This window comes from Arthrobotrys flagrans (genome assembly GCF_004000055.1).
Source record: "Arthrobotrys flagrans strain CBS H-5679 chromosome Unknown unitig_3, whole genome shotgun sequence".
In the NCBI taxonomy this organism is placed as follows: domain Eukaryota; kingdom Fungi; phylum Ascomycota; class Orbiliomycetes; order Orbiliales; family Orbiliaceae; genus Arthrobotrys; species Arthrobotrys flagrans.
In genome coordinates this window covers 3,473,723-3,492,837 of record NW_027137547.1, presented here as the reverse complement: position 1 = coordinate 3,492,837, position 19,115 = coordinate 3,473,723, and the positions used below count along the sequence as shown (strand labels likewise).

Genomic DNA, 19,115 nt, shown 5'->3' with positions numbered 1-19,115 from the left:
ATCCTTCGAACTTCCCTTTCTTCGAGGGTGTGTATATCCTAGGATATAAAATATATATAGTTCCCCTTGGCCCTGTCTTGGAAAAATTGGAAAATCGGTTGAAGAGCGTCGAGCATCCGAATACAGGATACCACCTTTGCAAATAAATCGTATATTGTTTTTTTTTTTTTTTTTGTTTTTCCTCTTTTTCCTTTTTTTTTTGCGAGAAGGTAAAAAAAATTGAAACCTGGAGAAAAGAACCCAAAATGAAGCGGAAATGAAAAAGACAAAGGAAAACCGCATCAGAGAGAGTATAAAAGTGGTGAAAACCACGAGAGGAGAAGTATATATCTCGTAAACCAGAAAACTTGCCTTCAAGCAGCGATCATGGCCATGGTTATCGTATCATAAAAGAAAACCCGATCAATATAAAGAGGGAAAAGGAAAAGGTGTTTCCGTCGATAAGGAGAAAAATAACAAATAGAGCATTGCCAAAATCCGCACCGGCTAGCTCAAGCAAAACTAATATATGGCTAAAAAAAAGTACCTAGTTTAAAAAAATCCTTCTATGAAAAAGTTGATATAATCGTAACCAGAAAAAGCGAAAGGGAAAAAAAGAAGTGGACAAAATGCAAATGCTCCAGTATCTCCCCAAAAATGTAAATTGTACATGCATGCTTTGCTAAATATTTTTTTTGAGTGCCGTCGTTAAATGAATAATGAAAAATGAGGGGAAAAAAGGAGTTATGTCAAGAAAAAACCACGGGATAACAGAAAAAAGAGATAATACGCAGAAGATTAAAAGTTTCTAAAAACCACCAAAGAGAATACTAAACAACTCCTGTCGTGATATCTTAGCGCTGCCTCACCGCTGGTGGGAACTCCTCACTCGGTGTTTCGTATCCCACAGTGGCATCCGAATCTCCCCTTCCGAAGGCTGGTAGTAATGGTGGTCGTTGGTGGTTCTGTTGATGGCGATGGTGATGTTGTCCCTTCTCGACAGTATCCGGCACGCCCTCGCTATTCCCGCTTCCTCTCGAAAATCGTTTGCTCCCTCTCTTATCTGAGATGCTATTCGCAATTTCGCCACGGGCCCTCGCATCTTCTAAAGTCTCGATTCTAAATGCCAACCCCATATCTTCGTCCGGCGCTCCAGGATCTGCGATTCGTTCGATTTTATATCCTTCCCAATGAAACTCGCCTTCGTCTTTAACAGGTGGATTGCTGACAATATCAGTTGCGGGACTTTCGGGTATATAGTTCGAGCTTGGTGGTCCTCGTTGTGGACTACTAAACGGCGACGGTGTGGCAAATCCATTTATATCGGCTCCACCGCCGTTCCGTTCAGAGTATCCGAATTCCCCACCGAACCCAAAGCCGTTCATACGTCCGTTCAACCCTTCGTACGGACTTCGCGAAGATCCAACGGTGGGTGCCATTGTCATCGGGCTTTGCACGAACCCTTCGTCCAGCAGTGGTGTTCTCTTGCCGTTTCTCGGGTTGATCCTTAGCGAGGTCGGTGATCCCTTGCTTGAACTCGAGCTAACGTGCACAACTTGTCCATCGCCAACCACGACATCAATCGGCGCCGGCGGAACGGTTCCACTTCTGTACACGCTCTCCTCTTCCGGGAACCTATAAAGCAATTCTTTCGCGCTCGGTCGATCTCGTGGCTGTTCGCTTAGACACGCCATCACGATCCCTCTGAACCACGCTGGAACTTCGTCGGGTGCATCCTCCATCCCCAACGGCCTCGCCGCCGCCTCCGGCTCGTCAACTTGGTATACCAGCCCCCAGAGCACCATCCCCAACTGCCACACATCGCTCTTAACCCCAATAAACATCCCAATCCGTTGCTGGCTCTCAATAAGACCTTTGATCTCCGGCGGTTCCCAGCCAATAGGACACCCTCTTCGATTTATGTCGATAATCTTAACATCGCCGTGTTCGTCGAGCACCATATTCGACATTGTAAAGTCGCCTTGTACAAAGCCTTCCTCGTGGATTTCCGATAGTCCCTTGATGATCTGTCGTGCCCAGCGTTCACGTTTTCTCCACGGTAGCTTCCCTCGTTCGTTGAAAACTACGTCGATTAACGAGCCGTTCGGTGCGTAAGAGATTAGTAGTCCCCGAACATGCTTCCTACGCTCATCTACGACGAGTCCACCGAATCGTATGACGCTAGTGGAGTTTCGAAGCGCATGGAGGGCGTTGATTTCGTAGAGGAATTCGTCTATCGTGTCCGGTCCTGGAATTTCCTTCTTGATAAAGACTCTGTCGCCGTGTCGGACTTTGTATACGAAACCGGAGAGATGGCAGTCGAATTCTAGCTCGGATTCCTGGTAGAGGTCGCAGCGTAAATGTCGGACAAGGTTTACATGGGGATAGTGTATGATTTCGTTGATATCTTCGTTCACGTGGACATGCAGTCGGCCGTCTTTGGTTTCGAGCTTGAGATTTGTGATTGTAGGGTAGAATTGTATATCGAATAGAGAGTCTCTAACGGCTTCGTATATACGGGCTGATTTCTCGCGCTGGTATGGAATATGCTTTAGCTCTTCTTCCAGAGAACCGCGCTCGGCGTTACGGTAGTCGCAGGAGACGGTGATACGGTGTCTGATATGTGGAGATTCGGCATACGTGACGAAGAACTTTTCGCGATCGGAGCGCTCACGGAAATGCATAGACAGGTTAAGGATCCAACGCCATTCTAGCTCCTCTTCTATCATTTCCTGGTAGCGCTCATCTTCTTCGTAGAGCCAGTCTTTAGCATTCGGAGAGTGGATGTCGGTGGCGGGCGAGAGAGGTGGTTGGTTATCTATTCGGGAAGCAGAAGACCGCGGGTCGAGGATTGACGTCACCGTGGCGCGAGGCGAGCGGAGAGACGCATTTGTGGCACGAGGGTCGAGGATGCCACTTGTTTTGGGACTCGCTAAGGAAGTAGAAGTATGTCTGTAGTCGAAATTCTGGCCGGAGAGACGTTGGATACGTTTTGGGTCCGTGGAAAGCGCTCGCTGTTCCTGACGGGTCGGGCGTATTTCCTTCAAGTTTTCACGCTTCTCACTGTCCACCCGGATGGGTGGTTTGATATTATTTTCGGCATTGGGAGGTAGAGGAGGTCCAGGAGGAGAAGAAGGCGGTTGGGGTTTCCTTTGGGAGGAAGAGCGCCCGAGGGCGCCTAGAGGGACAGAAGCTGTAGTGGGACTGGAGAGGGAACTGCTGTCAGCATTAACCCGTCGAGCGTTCTCGAGTTTCTGGAGAGGTTCTAGTGAATGGGAGATTCCTCCATTTTGTCGGCGATTATTATTCCGGCTGCTGCTTGCAGGAGGTGAGGGATGACTGTTGTTCGAGGTTGTAGGGTTCTCTTTGTGGTGTTTATCTTTATGATGAAGGCCCTTTTTGAAGCGGTCGAAGAAGCTGGATTTCGAAGAAGAGGGCCCGCCTTCTTTGGACGTGGCCGGCAGGCTACCTGTGGATTTCGAAGGGAATGCCATGCAGGGACAGAGCGATTTCATTAACGGGAGGTCGGAGGAAGTCGGAGGAGAACTCTTCTTCCAGGGAGGAAGAAGAGGAGGGGGAGGAGGGAGAGGAGGAGGAGGAGGAGGTGAGGAAGAGGAAGAGGACTGTCATGAGGCTCGGTTAAGACAGCAGCAGAAGCGCTCTGCCAGCCGGGCAGAATGAAGGAAGAATCGGCAACGTTTTTATCAAATCAATCAACAAACAAACTATATATGTATATATATGTACGTATATATGATGATTGATTGAATCCTTGATGTTTAATCGTCAAGAAGTGCAGGCGCTTGTTGGTGCAGTAGTCGGTGGTAGTGGTGGTGGTTGTTTTATTATATAACTGGCTGGATTGTATGAGACCGGGGAGGTCTTTTTCTCTCGTTTCAAATCGACTATCCTTTAAATCTTCAATTGAACAATATACGAAGTAGATAATAGAATGGATTATACGGTGCAAAAGACAAGAGTAGATAGATGTTAAAAGAAAGGAGAGAAAGTGTATAATTATAAGGCGATGAGATGGCTTGTCCGCGCCCCCAAGGATCATTCACTTATATATACTTACTCCAGCATATGCATGAACTTGGGTCAGGTAATATCATCTCGCAGCCACATCACCAGATTCCTTTTTCTACTTCATCGTACGTTAACTTCGGGTATGACAGGGTTGATTGATATATTATATTGAATGTGACGGTCGGCGGTGTTACACAGTTGACATGGACTGTGCTCAGGAGCCCTCCCTTCATCTCATCTCTTCACCTCTGCACATCTCCTCCTCCTCCACCTTCCGGATACATCTTCACTTGACTTCAAAAATAATTCTCAATTCTCAATTTTCTCTGTCAGGGAGAGAAAATTTCTTTCTCTGCTCTGTATGTAAGAAAGAAGAAAAATTAATCCCGCTCGGCATGCATGGTATCTGCAGAGGAGAAAAGCCCAGCCATTCAGGGTGTCCCGGTCTGTCAAATATCCCTTCCTTTCTTCCCATTCATTTCCCCTCGTCTACTTCTGTACCGGGACATATCCTTACATCCCGTGATGGTCATCTGACGCCTCTTCTTGGACTCTGGCGCAATAATATCGTCCCCTTTGCGACAGTCTGGCATCATCTTGATAGTGATAGTGATAGGATGCCGCATTAACTCACATTTACGCCGCATCCAGAATACCCGCTTTTGACAGAAACTTCCGGACTTCATCGGATACCAACATTCTTTCCTTCCATCTATCTTCTATTTCAGGATACTGAATTCACGAAGTGGTATCTTATGTCAAGAGGCTATTAAAACAGGGTATCATCCCATCCTCCCGAAGAAAAAACCAAATCTAAGACCATCCAGCCTGTTGGTGCGCTGTCGAACCGGTACTTCTGAAATACTTCCTCCCACTCCTTCTCTGTCTTGATAGTACAGTAGGCACATACAATTAGTATATCTCGCTGGCCTCGACAGCGACAGCGCAATCCTCGAATCGCGGGATAACATACAGAAACCCCTCACTTTGCCGTCTTGCATTCTGCGCCTTCCATACTCCCCTCTTTCCTCCCCTGCAATCAATCATATCATGTAGGCATTTATACCCACAAAAAATCCCCTCTTCCCCAAGTACTCCAGCACCTAAGCTCCAAGCAAGCTCGAAGTATCACCGTAGGTACCTCTCGCCAAACCGACCAACCGCAACCCGCAGCTCCGTGCAAAAACCTGGTTGGTCCCACCGTCCAGGGCCCGGTTCCTTACACACAGAACCGTTACTTGCCAAATCTTTTTCGAAAGAATCCCGATCAGGTAACCCTTCCTTTTAGCGTCCAGACTAGTCAGCATTGACCTTTCGATCGATGATGCGTTGGCACCTCTTGACGACCTTACACTGTTCTTTCCTTTCCATTCCGTCGGAACCAGAAGAGGGGGTGTGGCCGACAAAGACGGAATATTAACGGCATGTTCACATTGCATTAGTTAGCATTAGCATTAGCATCTACCTGCGATGCATGGGAAATGTGATCGGATTACCTTATTCGCTGATTGTTCTCTCCTACCCGCCCGTGAAAACGCTCGACTCCGCAGCTATACATGGAATGCTACCTTCGTCCACACATCCCATCCGTTCGCAAAGAATTATATAGAAAAGAGGGCTTATAACGCAAAACCGGGCGTATACATGGAACTGCGAGAGGAGAAAAAAAAAAACCTATCGATAAGCCCTCCCTCCCACGCCGCCGCAATGCTATGCCATGCCATGCCATGTAAAAACTACTTGTGATATACCACCCCATTCAAACCCGGTCCGTAGGCGAGAGAGGGCGCGTGCACAATCGCTTCCTCGACCTGTCGGAAGAAACCTTGTTCGAAGGAAGGTGGGTTACACACATATGACCCCCTAACGTTCTTGATTCTATTATCCAACAGGGCGGGCCATCTGGTTAATTTACTTACCTGTTATCCTCGATTTCGTTGGGGGTAGGGATCTTACCACACTTGCTTTTGACTTTTGGATTCGCTCGTGATTTTAACTTTGCTCGTGAGGATGGAGAATCCGGGTTGGTGGGTTATCGTTACTCCCATGATTCTTTTCTTTGCGGTCAATTGGGATAAGCGGTGAATTCACCCAGACAAGCTACTTGTATATACACCATATCATGACACCAAAAAAAGATGAATTGATCGAAAAGATAGTAATAAAAACCCAAAAACTCCATTCCAGTGCATTTATTTTAAATGAAAAAAGTATTTACAACCAACCGATTTGAAAAAAAAAGCACCGATTGGTAAAGTGTGGTGAATGCCATAACTTCGTTCCCATCCATCCAGGTCTATCCTAGTCCCCCCTCATGCCCTTCCCCTTCCCCTCTAGGCTTCCCGTCTAGACTCTGCAGTACCGTTCCATGGACGATATAATGTAGAGTTGAAAAGGATCTACATATACACCACCCACTAAGCAATCATCGTCCCGGCCATAGCCGCCAAGAAGGCGTTCATAAACACCTGCAAACTCCACAGCCCTACGGCTCTAATCCTCCTCTTCTTGATATCCGCATCCGCGATATCCTTCACGAACGCATCGTATACCTATATATAATTATATCCCAAATTAGCACCCGTAATCCCCTGTATCTACTCGAGTTAACTCGCCTCGGCACTCAAATCATCCATCAACCCGCTATCAAACAACGTCCAACTCCCATCGAACTCCTTCACCCTCTTCACCATCCTACAATTGATCGGAATTATCGTTCGTTGGCTATTGATATATGCGATAATAGGCCTCATCAGCGCATTATTACTGTACGATAAATCCTGCGTGAACAATGGAACCGCCGCACGGGTATCGTTCATCTCTAGATGTAAATCGATCATCATGAACTTCCTGTCATCGGATGATAACGACGTCGACGTAGGTATAGATGTCGTCGGTATCGACAGCGGCTCCGACGTAGACATTGCCGTCGTTGTAGTGGTTTCATCTTTGGGCGTATTGACCGCCTCGATGACTTCCTCCCTCACCATCCCCGTCGGATAACTCTCATCTTCCAAACCGACGACATTGGCCATCAACCTTCCTTCCTCTTCATTCCCATTAAGCCCCACCGCTGCCCCGATAATTCCCGTAACACTTTCAACGCTCAAGTCCCTCTCCCTCATCAACCCTTCCACCTTCTCCCTCCTCGTCTTGATCCCCGCTTCCATCTTCTCCATCACATCGTGCATAAATTTCCCAATCCCATCCGCCGAATCCTCAGGAAAGTGAACGTCCGCTATGATATCCAAATTCCCAGCTACAATCCAGCTTAGCGGTCCTTCATACCCCCTGTTCAAATGATCAAATCTCAACCCATCGATCCTAAACCTACTGGTCCTCTTCCACGGATAAACCCCCTCCCGCTCACCGTTCACATCCCCGACTGCCGCCGCCGTAGTAGTACCGGCCGTGGCCCCATGGCTCTGCCTCGGATGCAACGTAAACAACGAATCATCATAACTCCCACTGACATGATTCGCGCTCAAAAAATCATAAAACAACCATCTTTTCCTCAGAACCGGTAGATCGCAGCTAAAAATACTAACGTGGAAAGGTCTAAACCCTCCAGGTTGGTACACCGTCACCAATAAATCCTCGAGTTTGAAATGATCTAGTTCGAAGTCTCCCGGTGCGTATTTGTGGCGATACGAACGCGGGTCCACGTCCTCGTCGAACCGTAGATGCGTACGATCTATGATACCTCGAACTCCCTTCATATCCACGTCTACTAGAAGGCCACGGCCGTTCATCCATTTCGCGAGGGAGATGGTGACGTTGACGGTATTGATCGTAACATCGAATTGGGTGTAATTCCCATCATCTTCTTCGTACGGATGTCCACTATGGTCCTCCGAGAATGCGGCGGCGGCGGCGGCGGCAGCAGCAACGGACGAGGACCCCTTTTGTACGCTCGTACCCTTCAGAATTCCGGGTCGTCGAGACACAAAGACGTTCTTAAAGGATATGCATCCATCTTTCCATCTCGGTACGATAGCGGATTCGAAGACTACTTTCATCCCCATCTCTTGGGTTAAATAGTTTCCCACGACTTTGGCGAGGTATTCTTGCGCGAAGACGGTGTTGACCAGCCAGATTCCTATCGAGAAGAAGGTTGTGGTACCGAGAATGATCCATGCTAGATTTCCCAAGATGATCCAGGAGAAGAAGGCGGATATCTCATCTATGTTAAACGGACGGATTTGACGGATCGTAAGCCATTTGAAGCGGATACGGAGACGGTCCCAGGCTGAGGAGGCGGCAGCCAGAAGCTCTTCTTTACTCGGGCGGTGGATCAAAGGCAGACGTTCCATAAAACCATGATCTCTAGCGGCACGTTTGGCGATGGCATAGTACGCCGATGCCGCTAGAGATGAATCTTCCGCAGAAGGCGGTTTGGGATCCGAATCCGCAGGAGGAGGGGGTGGAGGGGGAGGGGGAGGGGCACGTTTAACTCCATCCGGTGTGACGTCAGACCGTCCCTTATCGATATTCCTATCATGCCTCTGGGATTGTATCGGCCTAGAACCCTTCGAATAATCCTTATGCTCCTTCTCCGCCCCTCCGCCCTTCCCTCTCCCATTCCTTCCAACCCCATTATTCTTCCCCGACGATTTCGAACTCGCACTCCTCCGTGACATCCGTAATATCCTATCCTTCCTACAATCCGTACATACCCCACGTTTCCACATCGAGTTCGCAATCAGCGGTACCAAACCCCCCGTTTTTATTTTCATTCCTTCCCTCAACTTCCTCCTACCGTTGACCCCATTCCCAACCCTATCAATCGTACCATTCGAACTGCAAGAGCCAACAACCGCAGCCGTTGTCTCAGAAGCCTTCGAAGGCAAACTACTCCATGCGAATACTCCGGATGCAAATCCACGGGATAATACGTATCTTGGGGATTTAAGGCATCGGGAGGGTGTTCTCGATGAAAAGAATGTGGCGAATGGTTGGTGAGCGGGGAGGAAAGGTGGGGGAGGAGGGGTTGTCGCGTGCCAGAGGCGCCAGGCGGTACGGAAGATGGAATTCGACGGTGAAGCCATGGTCGGGTTACCGCATTGTTCTTTCGACAGCAGATGAAAGAGGGGAGGGGCCTATGATCTGAATAGCAGATGAATCGGAGAAACAGCGAAGGACATTGTTAGCAGCGGCGGTTTATTAGTATTAGATATATTCTGTTTTTTGATGCTGCGAACGGCTGGGAAGCGAGCGAAGGATGCTGTCGAAGGGAGTTTGGTTTTTTTTGAGGTGGAGCTCGCTAAGGTTAATAACGGACATAAGCGAGTCTGATGCATAGCTACTCTGTCCAACTTCAACCTCAACTTCAACCTCAAGACATACCTCCCCCAAATACGAATATCAAGATCTCGAAAAGGGACATTATATCACGGCATGTTAATCATGTAAGATGGGCAAAGTCTGCATCGAGTGCAAATACCCGGTGCCGGTCCTCTACACCACCTCCCAAGCCGCCTACGACCGAAAAACCGGCAGCCCGGTACGGCTCACCCAATGCCCGCGATGCAAGCATTTCGCCGACAAATACGTCGAGCATGACTTCGTCGTCCTCTTCATCGATATGGTTCTTATAAAACCCCAGGTGTATCGGCATCTGCTGTTCAATCGGTTACAAGTCGCCGAGGACGACAAACCGGACGTATGTCCCCGTACTCCTTCCTACCCTGGATCCAAAATACTCACGAATTTGTTATATGACAGCGCTCCATAATCCGCCTCGGCGTCCTCCTCCTCCTTTTCGACGTCTACCTGACCTGGGCGCGTATCGAAAAACAAGCACCGACCCCCTCCAGCACCTCAACCCTCGGCATCCTAAACCAACAACCGATAGTAATCCAATACCTCTTCTTCCTCCTCCTCTGTCTAACCGAAACAATAATCTTCCACTCCACGATACGCTTCATTTCATTCTACTACTACGGCTTCACGAAACCCAATGCTGTCAGCACGGCTTTGTTGGTCAGCAGTTGTACAAAGTTATTTCCGATTTTGATGGTTATATGGAATTATGATGTTCCGGCGGCGGCGAAGAGTGTGGGGTGGGCGGTTGTGGTGAATAATTTGGAGGCGTTGAGGAGTGAGTTCCCCTTTTGATGAGATATCGGAGAGACATGCTGATCGTGTAGTCCTATTGGATGTATCGTACCCTAAAGCAGCACTGCTGGCCTTTTCGGGTGCACTCGTGAGGTCGCTCTCCACGAATATGATATTATACTGGACCGGCCTACCAATGTCCGGATGGGGGTTCGAAGGGTGGGTGTAACCATATACAATGTCACTAATTAGCGATGAATACCCGATACTGTCATAAATCTAATCCTCAAGTATATATATAATTCCAAGCCGAAAAAGAAACTTATATTCCATCAACGACGCCTGCAAATGAACAAAAACCCAAAAAAAAATAAATAGACGCTACACAAAGTATTAAATCCACAACAAGGCCATCGAATACACATACTACCCAGGTATCAGGGCACTGTATATGCAATCCAGGCCGAATGCAACAATCCCACTCCGTCCCCCTTTCGTAACCATACCCAAGCGTTTCCAGTCATAAAACGCTTCGAATGTTGAATGATGATACAGATTCTATTATTATTACACCTTCTTCCGTTTCTGCATATGTTCCGCAGACCTCTCTCCACCCTCGTATTGGAAGATGTAGTTGGGATGGTTTCGTCGGTTTTACTCGATATATTCCTTTCTGAAATTCGATGCCGAGGGTGCAACGAGTGGGTTTAACTGTGCTAGCAGCGTAAGGGCTATAACAAGCTCCGTTAGCAACTACCCAACCACCCCTTGTCGATCCGAAAACCCGGGGAAATCATGGAAATACACACCCCACATTATATAAGTACACGCCACCGTTAGGAGTATCGAACTTCTCCAGACCCTATAAGTTTCCAAGAAAAATAGTTTGTTAGTACAGCCGTCTCGTGTCCCCTATCTTCCGAGTTTCTATCGATCGAATCGTCCCCTTCGAAGATGTAACCGGGTTTCTGGCGGCATGCGTGGTATGTATGGCACGTACGTCTGATTCTCCCCTTTCGGTGCAAAGATATACCCGGCTCCCGCGATTAAAGCGCAGACTACCAGGCCGATGATTACGCTCCACCTGGTGCGTATACCGTGTTAGCTTCGGATCTTCCGTATGCCTTTTCTGTTTAGAGAAGGGGAAGGGTACCCGTTCGCCATGATGTGTAATGTATAGTAATAATAACGGCAGCAAGTATGGGAGGTTATGTCGTACTGTCGGCGGTCGGTGGTGATGCGTGATGTGTGATTTGATCCAGAACTTGGTCTGTCTGGAGAACGTAATCTGGTTTGACAGGGGGCGAGAGCCGCGAAAGCTGGCGTGCCAACTACCAGGGTTGGGAAGACAACACGGAAAATACCACGCGAGGTAAAAAATTTTGATCGACGCTAGTGATAGGCTGTAGAAAACTATAGGCAACATTTAATGTGTGTCACTGAAAAGAATTCGTCGGTGTCACAGCTGTGCGGTGGGAGCGAGGGGTATGTACTTTTTTTTTTTCTTCAGTGGGATTATTTAAGGCTTGTTGTTCTCACTTTTTTTTTTTTTTTTTTTTTTTCGAATTTTATTCTATACTGGTCTCGTACCCAGACGCCAGTTGGCCACAGGTGTTACACTATTGGATCTCTATCAATTCTAAATTTCTCTTCGTCGACGTCTCACTTGGATTCTAACGATATAATATTGCAATTAACGCGGTGATATACTTGTATTGATATCAGGATCACCCAGATATACTCGCAACACTCTCAATAAAACAAAATGGACATGCTAAGTAGAGAAGACAAAAATTTAATATTATGCTGGCTAGATGAGGGTGTATACCGGCTTGTCGCCCCAGGGGAAAAACCCAATATCGACAGATTTTGTCAGGAAGCGGCTCTATTACCGCGGGGCAATTGCAAAGAATTGCAGCACTTCCCTCAGAAAACTATTAATGAATGCATCAGACATCATGTTAAGTAAGTCGATTCGAGCCATATCCTTGGAACTCGTCTATATACCTATATCCGTATAAGTATATACGTATGTACTGTACATGTATCCACAGCATTTAAGAGTTTGCATTCCTGCAATTAAATATTGCAACGATTAAATGCAAGAAAGATTTTATATTAAACAAAAACTTATTAGGAATGGGGCCTGGAAATGCTGCCCGACTCCCACGAGGACGAACTATGAAATCTTACTAAATTGGGGAAGGGAAATGCAAGCACTTGAGTCCAAAAACCTAGCACCTGCCCCAATTGCAAAGCCGGCCCCGGCCCCATCCTCGGGTCCCTCGAATACCCCATCTTCCTCAGCGTCACCTCCGCCGCCGCCGCCGCTCTCAACCGGTCCCCAGAGTGCATATGCTTCAGGCGAAACGGCATATCCTACGCCCGGAGATACCCCAACTGGCCCGGAAAGCCCGAAAAAAGAAACCGTTCAGAATTGGTGGAATATTCCCCCGTCAACTCATGAAGACGCACCGACAAGTAAGCCCTCGGAATATATGTCCGAATCGATATCACTAGTGGTGATTATTTGTAACGCTATTCGTGGCTAACGACGAATAGGAACCACTAGGCAAAGGTTCGAAGATTTAATATTAAATGCCGAATCACTGTTCCTGGATAGGAGGAGCCAATCTTCCGCTGAAGATGATCTCGCGTTCGCTCCACTGTTTACGTCCGATATTGCCGGAAAAATTGCAGAGTCAGCGATCCCGCCGCAATGCGCAATCTTTGGGAAGTTTCTAGGACCCGAGTCTACGGATTCAAGCGAGCGACGTCTCTTACTCTTGAATACAAATACTCCGTGGACAACATTTATATGTGGTCTGCAAGGCGCAGGGAAATCCCATTCTCTAACAGTGATGCTAGGTAAAAACATTCCTTACCAGTCCTTATTTCGATCGAGATGTATCAAATCGAAGGAAGATGCTAATATTTCATGGTGCAGAAAGCTCTTTCATTTCTCACAAATCAATCTGTATTCTGGAAAAACCTTTGGCCGGCGTTGTTTTTCACTATTCTCCCTACAATTCCAACGTCGGAAACAAGCCATGCGAGGCGGCTTATCTGGCAAACTTGCGAGATAATTCTGGAAGCCCATCGCCTCCGGAAGTCACAGTCCTCGTGTCTCGATCAAATTTGGGAAATATGCGAGCAGCCTACGCTGACATCGAAAACATTACGGTCAAGGAGTTCCTGCTGAATCCGAGACAATTAACTCTTGACACCATGTTCAATTTAATGTCGGTCCAGGAAAACAATGGTATCCTCTATGTTGAAATCGTCCGTCGGGTACTAAGAGACATGGCCATTGAAAACGATGCCAGTGGTGTGTTATTCGACTACGACGAGTTCAAGGAGCGACTGTTTAAAGAAAAACTGGACAATATGCAATTGCGTCCGTTGAATCAACGACTTGCCATTCTGGAATCATTCATCGGGCCGAAAGATAGTCCAAATCTCTTCCATGCGACACCGGGAACGCTGACCATTGTCGACCTTACCTGTCCCTTCGTAGACGCTGAGACTGCCTGTGTCCTATTCAGCATTTGCAATCAATTATTTATCTCCGCGCCCCGCCAGTCAGGTAAAATCATTGCACTGGACGAGGCACATAGGTACATGGCAGACAACGCCTCCGCTTCGGTGCAACGCTTTGCGAAGTCGATAATCGGAAACATTCGATTACAGCGTCATTTGGGCTTGAGGACAATAATTAGTACACAGGATCCGTTCATTCATCCGGAACTCCTGGAATTATCTTCGATGGTTATCTTTCATCGGTTTACCAGTCCGCGGTGGTTTGAAACCATAAGAAAGCACGTTGGGTTCCAAGCTAAGGCCCAGCCCGCCGATTCCTCTCGGGTCTGGGGAGAGGACGAGCCACAGAAGGGGGAAGAAGATATCTTCAACAATATTATGAGCCTTGATCCTGGGGAGGCGTATATTTATTGCCCCCTGCTGGTAACCCCGGAGAATAATTGGGGAGGTTCGACATTGAAGAAATTTGGGAATGGCGTCTTTAAGGTTATGATCAGGCAGAAAATTACCGTTGATGGCGGAGCATCACGAAATGTTCTGTAAAAAGTTTTGCATGTTTCCAGCTAGCAATCTAGATATCCGTCAATTTACCCATCCGTTGCACCAAAAGTCTTAGTGTACTTAATTATGATAAGGATGTGGAATATAATCTTGTATCCATCGGTTTCAACACTTTGCATCTGTTGTATTTTGTAGTCGCAGACATTCTTCGGCAATTCTGCGCTCTCGTCAGATGCAAGAAGCCATGACTTCGAATCGAGATCGGAAAAACCACAACCGGCATCTGGATATGCGCTCTTTGGCAGAAAACATATCGAGCTGTGTCCGCACCCCACGAATACGATTCATATTGAAGGCAGAGACCGGCAATTGAAATGCATCTTCTTCGCAGCCTGATCCCAGTCTCTCGTAGCCTGTCCCGCGGCCCAGCCCGTAATCACAAGAGCTTGATTCGGCTTAATTTGCTGAACACACCAGCTGCTCCCCAGCTCTCCAGATCTTTGGTATCTCCAAGTTCGCCTTTCGTGACATCATCCTTAAAAACACGTCTTTCCTCTTCGTCAGCTGCAATACCATATTCTCCTCTAAGTTCTCGAGCCGCATCTACCCAAACTCGCAACATGTCCAACAGACCAAGGGATCCCAGGGAGGATATGAGCGAAGAGGAACTTCTGGCGTTGGTTAAAAACTCCCCCTTCCGCTCGTTTGGAAAGCTGGCCCAGGAAAATGGCGATGATATCCCCTCTGTTAGTCCACGTCCTCACAATATCGCCATGATACAGTTTTAAACATACTAACCGAATATACCATGTGAGATAGTGGGGGAAACAAATCTACACATCCCTCGAACCCATCCATGCGACCCTAACTCCAAGCCCATCCATCACTTTCTCCTTTCATATCAAAGATCAATACACCAACCTCGCTGGTAATTTACACGGTGGTTCGGCAGCCACAATCTTTGATATTGCGACAACAATGGTGTTGACGCTTGTTCAAAAAGAAGGGTTTTGGGAACGCTGGGGTGTTAGTAGGACTTTGAACTGTTCTTATTTAAAGGGAGCGCCTGGAGGGACTACAGTTAAAATTCAATGCGAAATTGTCAGCTTGGGAAAGAGACTGGTTCATATGAGAGGAGTTATGACGGATGCTGCGGGTAACATTCTGGTGACTTGCGAGCACGGGAAGGTTAGTGTGGATTCGAAGCTCTAGATATCTCCATCAAATGCATATATGCATATATCTTTTGGGCACAGGGTAGAATTTAGTATCGTCTTGGTTTTATTAGCAGCATAGACTTAGATCTAGAGAATACAGTCTTCTACCTGTCGTATTTCGTATCGACGATCCAGTCAAGGAATAAAAACCGCGTGTGCGCTGACGAGTAATCAATCGGGGACAACCTCGCCAAGAATCTGACAGCCCGCAACACAACTTCGTCCAGCTTAACACAGTCCGATACAACAAAAAAGGCCAGCATCCCGCCTGACCTTTGCTCATCATCTTCCACCCGTCTTGCCCGGACGCTTCTTACTCCCTTCGCCGCTTCATCATTCGCATCCGGCGAATCTCAAACCATGCACTGGGCTCTTTCCTCCGCCTTGACGGCTTTATTGGCCTACCGTGCCCACAGCCGTAAATCGTTGACACTCGGTGGGATTCTTGCTGCTGTTGGTACGGCTATAATTCATGCGGTTCATCCGTTCTCCACGCTGAATATATGCTTATTGTTTGGGTTCTATCTTGCTGGAAATTGTGAGTATATTCGTGTTCATTCTCATGGTTTTAAAGGATAAAGTACAGGGATTTTGTAAATCATGGAATTGTATGCATGTTTTCGCGAGTGGGTACCTTCACATGCAGACCACAACGCTCGCAGGCCAACGTGCAGCCATTTCCCCCTCGTACAAGACCAAACAACCCCGGATTTTCGTATTGACTAACATGGCAATGGTGTATAGCGGCGACAAAGCATAAACATGCGATAAAGCAATCTCTAACCATCTCCGCAACTGGGTCTCATACCGTCACAACAAGAACACATATCCAAGTGTTCTCGAACTCTATTTGTGCCAGCGTGTTGATTTTGATTCATTATTATCTTATACAAGATGATTTGAAGGCTGGGAAAGAAATTACATTTTTGCTGTTTTCTGGCGGGAAGAATGGATGGAGGGATGCTTTGATCGTTGGGGTTATGACGTACGTATACTTGAATATTCCAAAGCAGTATAAAGACGACCAGGTCTGGGAACGGGACGAGTATAAAAACCTGAGACTAAATATATTGTCATTTTCAATAGACAATACGCCGCCGTCCTATCAGATACCCTTTCATCCGAACTAGGGATTCTATCTCCCTCACCCCCAAGACTGATCTACAACCCCCTGAAGGTAGTCCCGCCCGGCACCAACGGCGGTGTCACTCTCACCGGGTTCATAGCCGGAACCGCAGGAAGTATCTTGATCGCCATCATCTCCATCCTTTCAGTCCCATTCGGTGCAGAAAACTCAGATCTACGGTTCAAAACCACCCTAGGAAGCGTAATCATCGCAGCAGGGGTGATTGGAACCGTCATCGACTCTTTACTCGGTGCTACACTACAAGCAAGCGTGATCGATGTTAAGGCCGGAAAAGTAGTGGAGAGTGAAGGCGGTGAGAAAGTCTTGGTGATAAGCACGAAATATCCATCGATTGAAGGTCAATTGAGGAAAAGGGTTGGGGTGGCGAGTGAAGGGCAGGATGTGACGGCCAAAACTAGGGCCGTTGAAGTTGGAGAGGGGAGTAGGAAGATATTCAATGGGTTTGATTTGTTGAGTAATAATGGCGTTAATGTGGTTATGGCGGGGATTGCGGCGATAGGGGGTGTGCTGTGGGGGTATTGGGTTGTGCAGTAAAGAGATGGGGGGTAGTACGGTGTGGCACCTTTTTTTTTTTTTTTTTTTAATTAAAGCGCCCGCTGTAGATGAGGAAGTTTAGTTTCATACCCAGGAAGAAGTTATTATGCTAATATCTAGTTAATTCATGCATAACGTCCGTTTCATCCACGTCAACATACCTGCGATATATATCGCTGAGATGAAGAACAATTGATACTGAAAGCCAATGATGCGGTTAACGCCAGGTGCGCTTCGAATATCAATAATATCACATGGTATAGATAGCTTCTTATTGAAAGCATGGATGGCCTTCAGTCTCTTACGAATAACCCACTGCCGGGCATACCCCACTGTCAGTAGAGTAGACAAGTCAAAGCCAAATAGTTGTAATGGTACGTTGCAACAGACCGACAATCGTAGTGTAGGTGCGATCAGTCCGATTTGTGAACTGAACGAGGGAGATATGGTCACCATCGATATCATAGTCTTCTTCGAGATCGCCCGGCAGCCCAAGGACCGCCGAATTCTTATCGACTACCATCCCATAAGATTCGCTACTACCGTGTCCATGTCAACTTTCTGACTAAAAAACGTTAAGCGACAATTAGCATCCTCGAAATGGAGAGGGTCCATTCTAGCTGTAGGTAATAATCATCTTGTATTTACTGTCTCCATTTTGCGAGTTTGTTTTGTCTCATGGAGTGAACATAGCTGAGTATTCGTCTTCTTAACTAAGTGTCGGAAAAACTCGAGATCTTGCGTGATATGGCGCATTTCTTGGAATACATGACCGAGGTGTGCGAGTGGTTTTAACAATGTCGATTTGGTCAAGATTGATACCCTTGTACGGTACCCCAAACGAAAGTATCTGCACTGTCGAGAGATGAATCGATGTGTACTTCTTATTCCAGGTGGCTCTCACAAACGCCTATTCACACCATCATATATCGGTTCGACGCATGAATAGTATTGGTGCTATATATATATATATTCGCCTATGGCCATATCGATCCCGCTTCCGCGGAGCGATTCCAGTGAAACTAAAGTTTCGATGGAAATCTGTCATGTAAATAGAACAGCTTATCAGATAAAACATCTGAACTCTTACCTCTGTAGCAATGAGCCCCCCGTAACTATGGCCAAGTAACGCTAGCGGTCCTGTCTTCTGATCCTATTACCGATATTGAAACAATCTGTAAGAAAATATGCCCATAAATTTAGATAGATAGTATTTACCGTGCCAGGAAAGTGGTGTTTTTGAATACTTTTCTGGAGATCTGATTTCGGTCATAAGGGAATTTTCATTCTCAATAACGTTCTAATCCGTTTTGAATGCTGTAATACCGTATTGCGACCAAAATTCATATTAATACCGTATCAATAACACCTTCATTCCAGCACAGTATTTAAACTTTTGGAACTTTTGTTTCTAAGAACTTACCAATTGTTTTCCGTTCTTGAAAGGTTCTTCTAAGAAGCCTGCAACGTAAGTACTAAGGTCATTCGCCTCGGTACGGTAGCCATAGATCATGAACCCAGGTCACTTTCCTTAGGTAGGAAATCCTGAAGCCACATTTGTACTGATCCACTTCATTCAACTCCACTCCATGCCCCATACGGGTGGTTGTTGAATCCGCAATAGCTACGATGCTTCACAAGGAGGGTTAGTATCTAATAAGGGATAATATGATGACTAAATGCCATGCATCTCTAGGGATATGGCTTACTCTAGTACAATGTCTTCTGTCGGATGGTTTGACTGAGCGAGACCCCAGAAGTCTTCTACCCTTTTGGTCCCGAATGCGCGTTTTCTTACCAATAGCAACCTTTTGGAGAAAGGCCGGAATATCAGGAGAGGATCCAAAGACTGCTACTTGCATGGCATACCCGTTGATAGGATACGGTGCGAGGTGGCAATTTACTGATTGTAAAATAGTTGCGTTCCTCGAGGGATAGGTAACTCACCAACACAGTTTCGAATTCATCTGCTGTTGTATTTTGTTTATCTCGACTGCTCTAAAAATGCCAAGGCCATGATCCCAGAGCCGCGCTGAGAATTAATTCGATTCTCGATTTTTTCGTGGATGCAAATATATTACGTATGGGCTAAGGATGTCGTCAAGACTTTA

The 19,115-nt window shown here is 46.8% G+C and overlaps 8 protein-coding genes across 8 annotated transcripts; 4 read left to right on the top strand and 4 right to left on the bottom strand.

Moving 5' to 3' along the window:
* Nucleotides 1–833: 833 nt before the first annotated feature.
* DFL_002398 (uncharacterized protein) lies at nucleotides 834–3,473 on the bottom strand (the record flags this gene model as incomplete). The annotated part of the gene is made up of 1 exon (XM_067631175.1): nucleotides 834–3,473. One exon carries the CDS (start codon nucleotides 3,471–3,473, stop codon nucleotides 834–836), a length of 2,640 nt encoding a protein of 879 aa, XP_067493747.1.
* Nucleotides 3,474–6,425: 2,952 nt separating this feature from the next.
* On the bottom strand, nucleotides 6,426–9,056 carry DFL_002397 (uncharacterized protein; the record flags this gene model as incomplete). The annotated part of the gene is made up of 2 exons (XM_067631174.1): nucleotides 6,426–6,560; nucleotides 6,624–9,056. The coding sequence occupies 2 exons, from the start codon at nucleotides 9,054–9,056 to the stop codon at nucleotides 6,426–6,428; spliced, it is 2,568 nt and encodes an 855-aa protein (XP_067493746.1).
* Nucleotides 9,057–9,421: 365 nt separating this feature from the next.
* DFL_002396 (uncharacterized protein) lies at nucleotides 9,422–10,294 on the top strand (the record flags this gene model as incomplete). Its single annotated transcript, XM_067631173.1, has 3 exons — nucleotides 9,422–9,670; nucleotides 9,733–10,108; nucleotides 10,158–10,294. The coding sequence occupies 3 exons, from the start codon at nucleotides 9,422–9,424 to the stop codon at nucleotides 10,292–10,294; spliced, it is 762 nt and encodes a 253-aa protein (XP_067493745.1).
* A 425-nt stretch (nucleotides 10,295–10,719) lies between these two features.
* Nucleotides 10,720–11,229, bottom strand: DFL_002395 (uncharacterized protein; the record flags this gene model as incomplete). The annotated part of the gene is made up of 4 exons (XM_067631172.1): nucleotides 10,720–10,796; nucleotides 10,875–10,927; nucleotides 11,066–11,149; nucleotides 11,219–11,229. The coding sequence occupies 4 exons, from the start codon at nucleotides 11,227–11,229 to the stop codon at nucleotides 10,720–10,722; spliced, it is 225 nt and encodes a 74-aa protein (XP_067493744.1).
* Nucleotides 11,230–11,830: 601 nt separating this feature from the next.
* Nucleotides 11,831–14,148, top strand: DFL_002394 (uncharacterized protein; the record flags this gene model as incomplete). The annotated part of the gene is made up of 4 exons (XM_067631171.1): nucleotides 11,831–12,030; nucleotides 12,203–12,546; nucleotides 12,628–12,933; nucleotides 13,013–14,148. 4 exons carry the CDS (start codon nucleotides 11,831–11,833, stop codon nucleotides 14,146–14,148), a joined length of 1,986 nt encoding a protein of 661 aa, XP_067493743.1.
* A 578-nt stretch (nucleotides 14,149–14,726) lies between these two features.
* Nucleotides 14,727–15,318, top strand: DFL_002393 (uncharacterized protein; the record flags this gene model as incomplete). Its single annotated transcript, XM_067631170.1, has 2 exons — nucleotides 14,727–14,852; nucleotides 14,926–15,318. The coding sequence occupies 2 exons, from the start codon at nucleotides 14,727–14,729 to the stop codon at nucleotides 15,316–15,318; spliced, it is 519 nt and encodes a 172-aa protein (XP_067493742.1).
* A 365-nt stretch (nucleotides 15,319–15,683) lies between these two features.
* Nucleotides 15,684–17,004, top strand: DFL_002392 (uncharacterized protein; the record flags this gene model as incomplete). The annotated part of the gene is made up of 3 exons (XM_067631169.1): nucleotides 15,684–15,861; nucleotides 16,068–16,308; nucleotides 16,410–17,004. 3 exons carry the CDS (start codon nucleotides 15,684–15,686, stop codon nucleotides 17,002–17,004), a joined length of 1,014 nt encoding a protein of 337 aa, XP_067493741.1.
* Nucleotides 17,005–17,108: 104 nt separating this feature from the next.
* Nucleotides 17,109–18,971, bottom strand: DFL_002391 (uncharacterized protein; the record flags this gene model as incomplete). Its single annotated transcript, XM_067631168.1, has 9 exons — nucleotides 17,109–17,113; nucleotides 17,166–17,336; nucleotides 17,395–17,520; nucleotides 17,773–17,914; nucleotides 18,095–18,157; nucleotides 18,223–18,263; nucleotides 18,560–18,636; nucleotides 18,714–18,812; nucleotides 18,952–18,971. 9 exons carry the CDS (start codon nucleotides 18,969–18,971, stop codon nucleotides 17,109–17,111), a joined length of 744 nt encoding a protein of 247 aa, XP_067493740.1.
* Nucleotides 18,972–19,115: the final 144 nt, after the last annotated feature.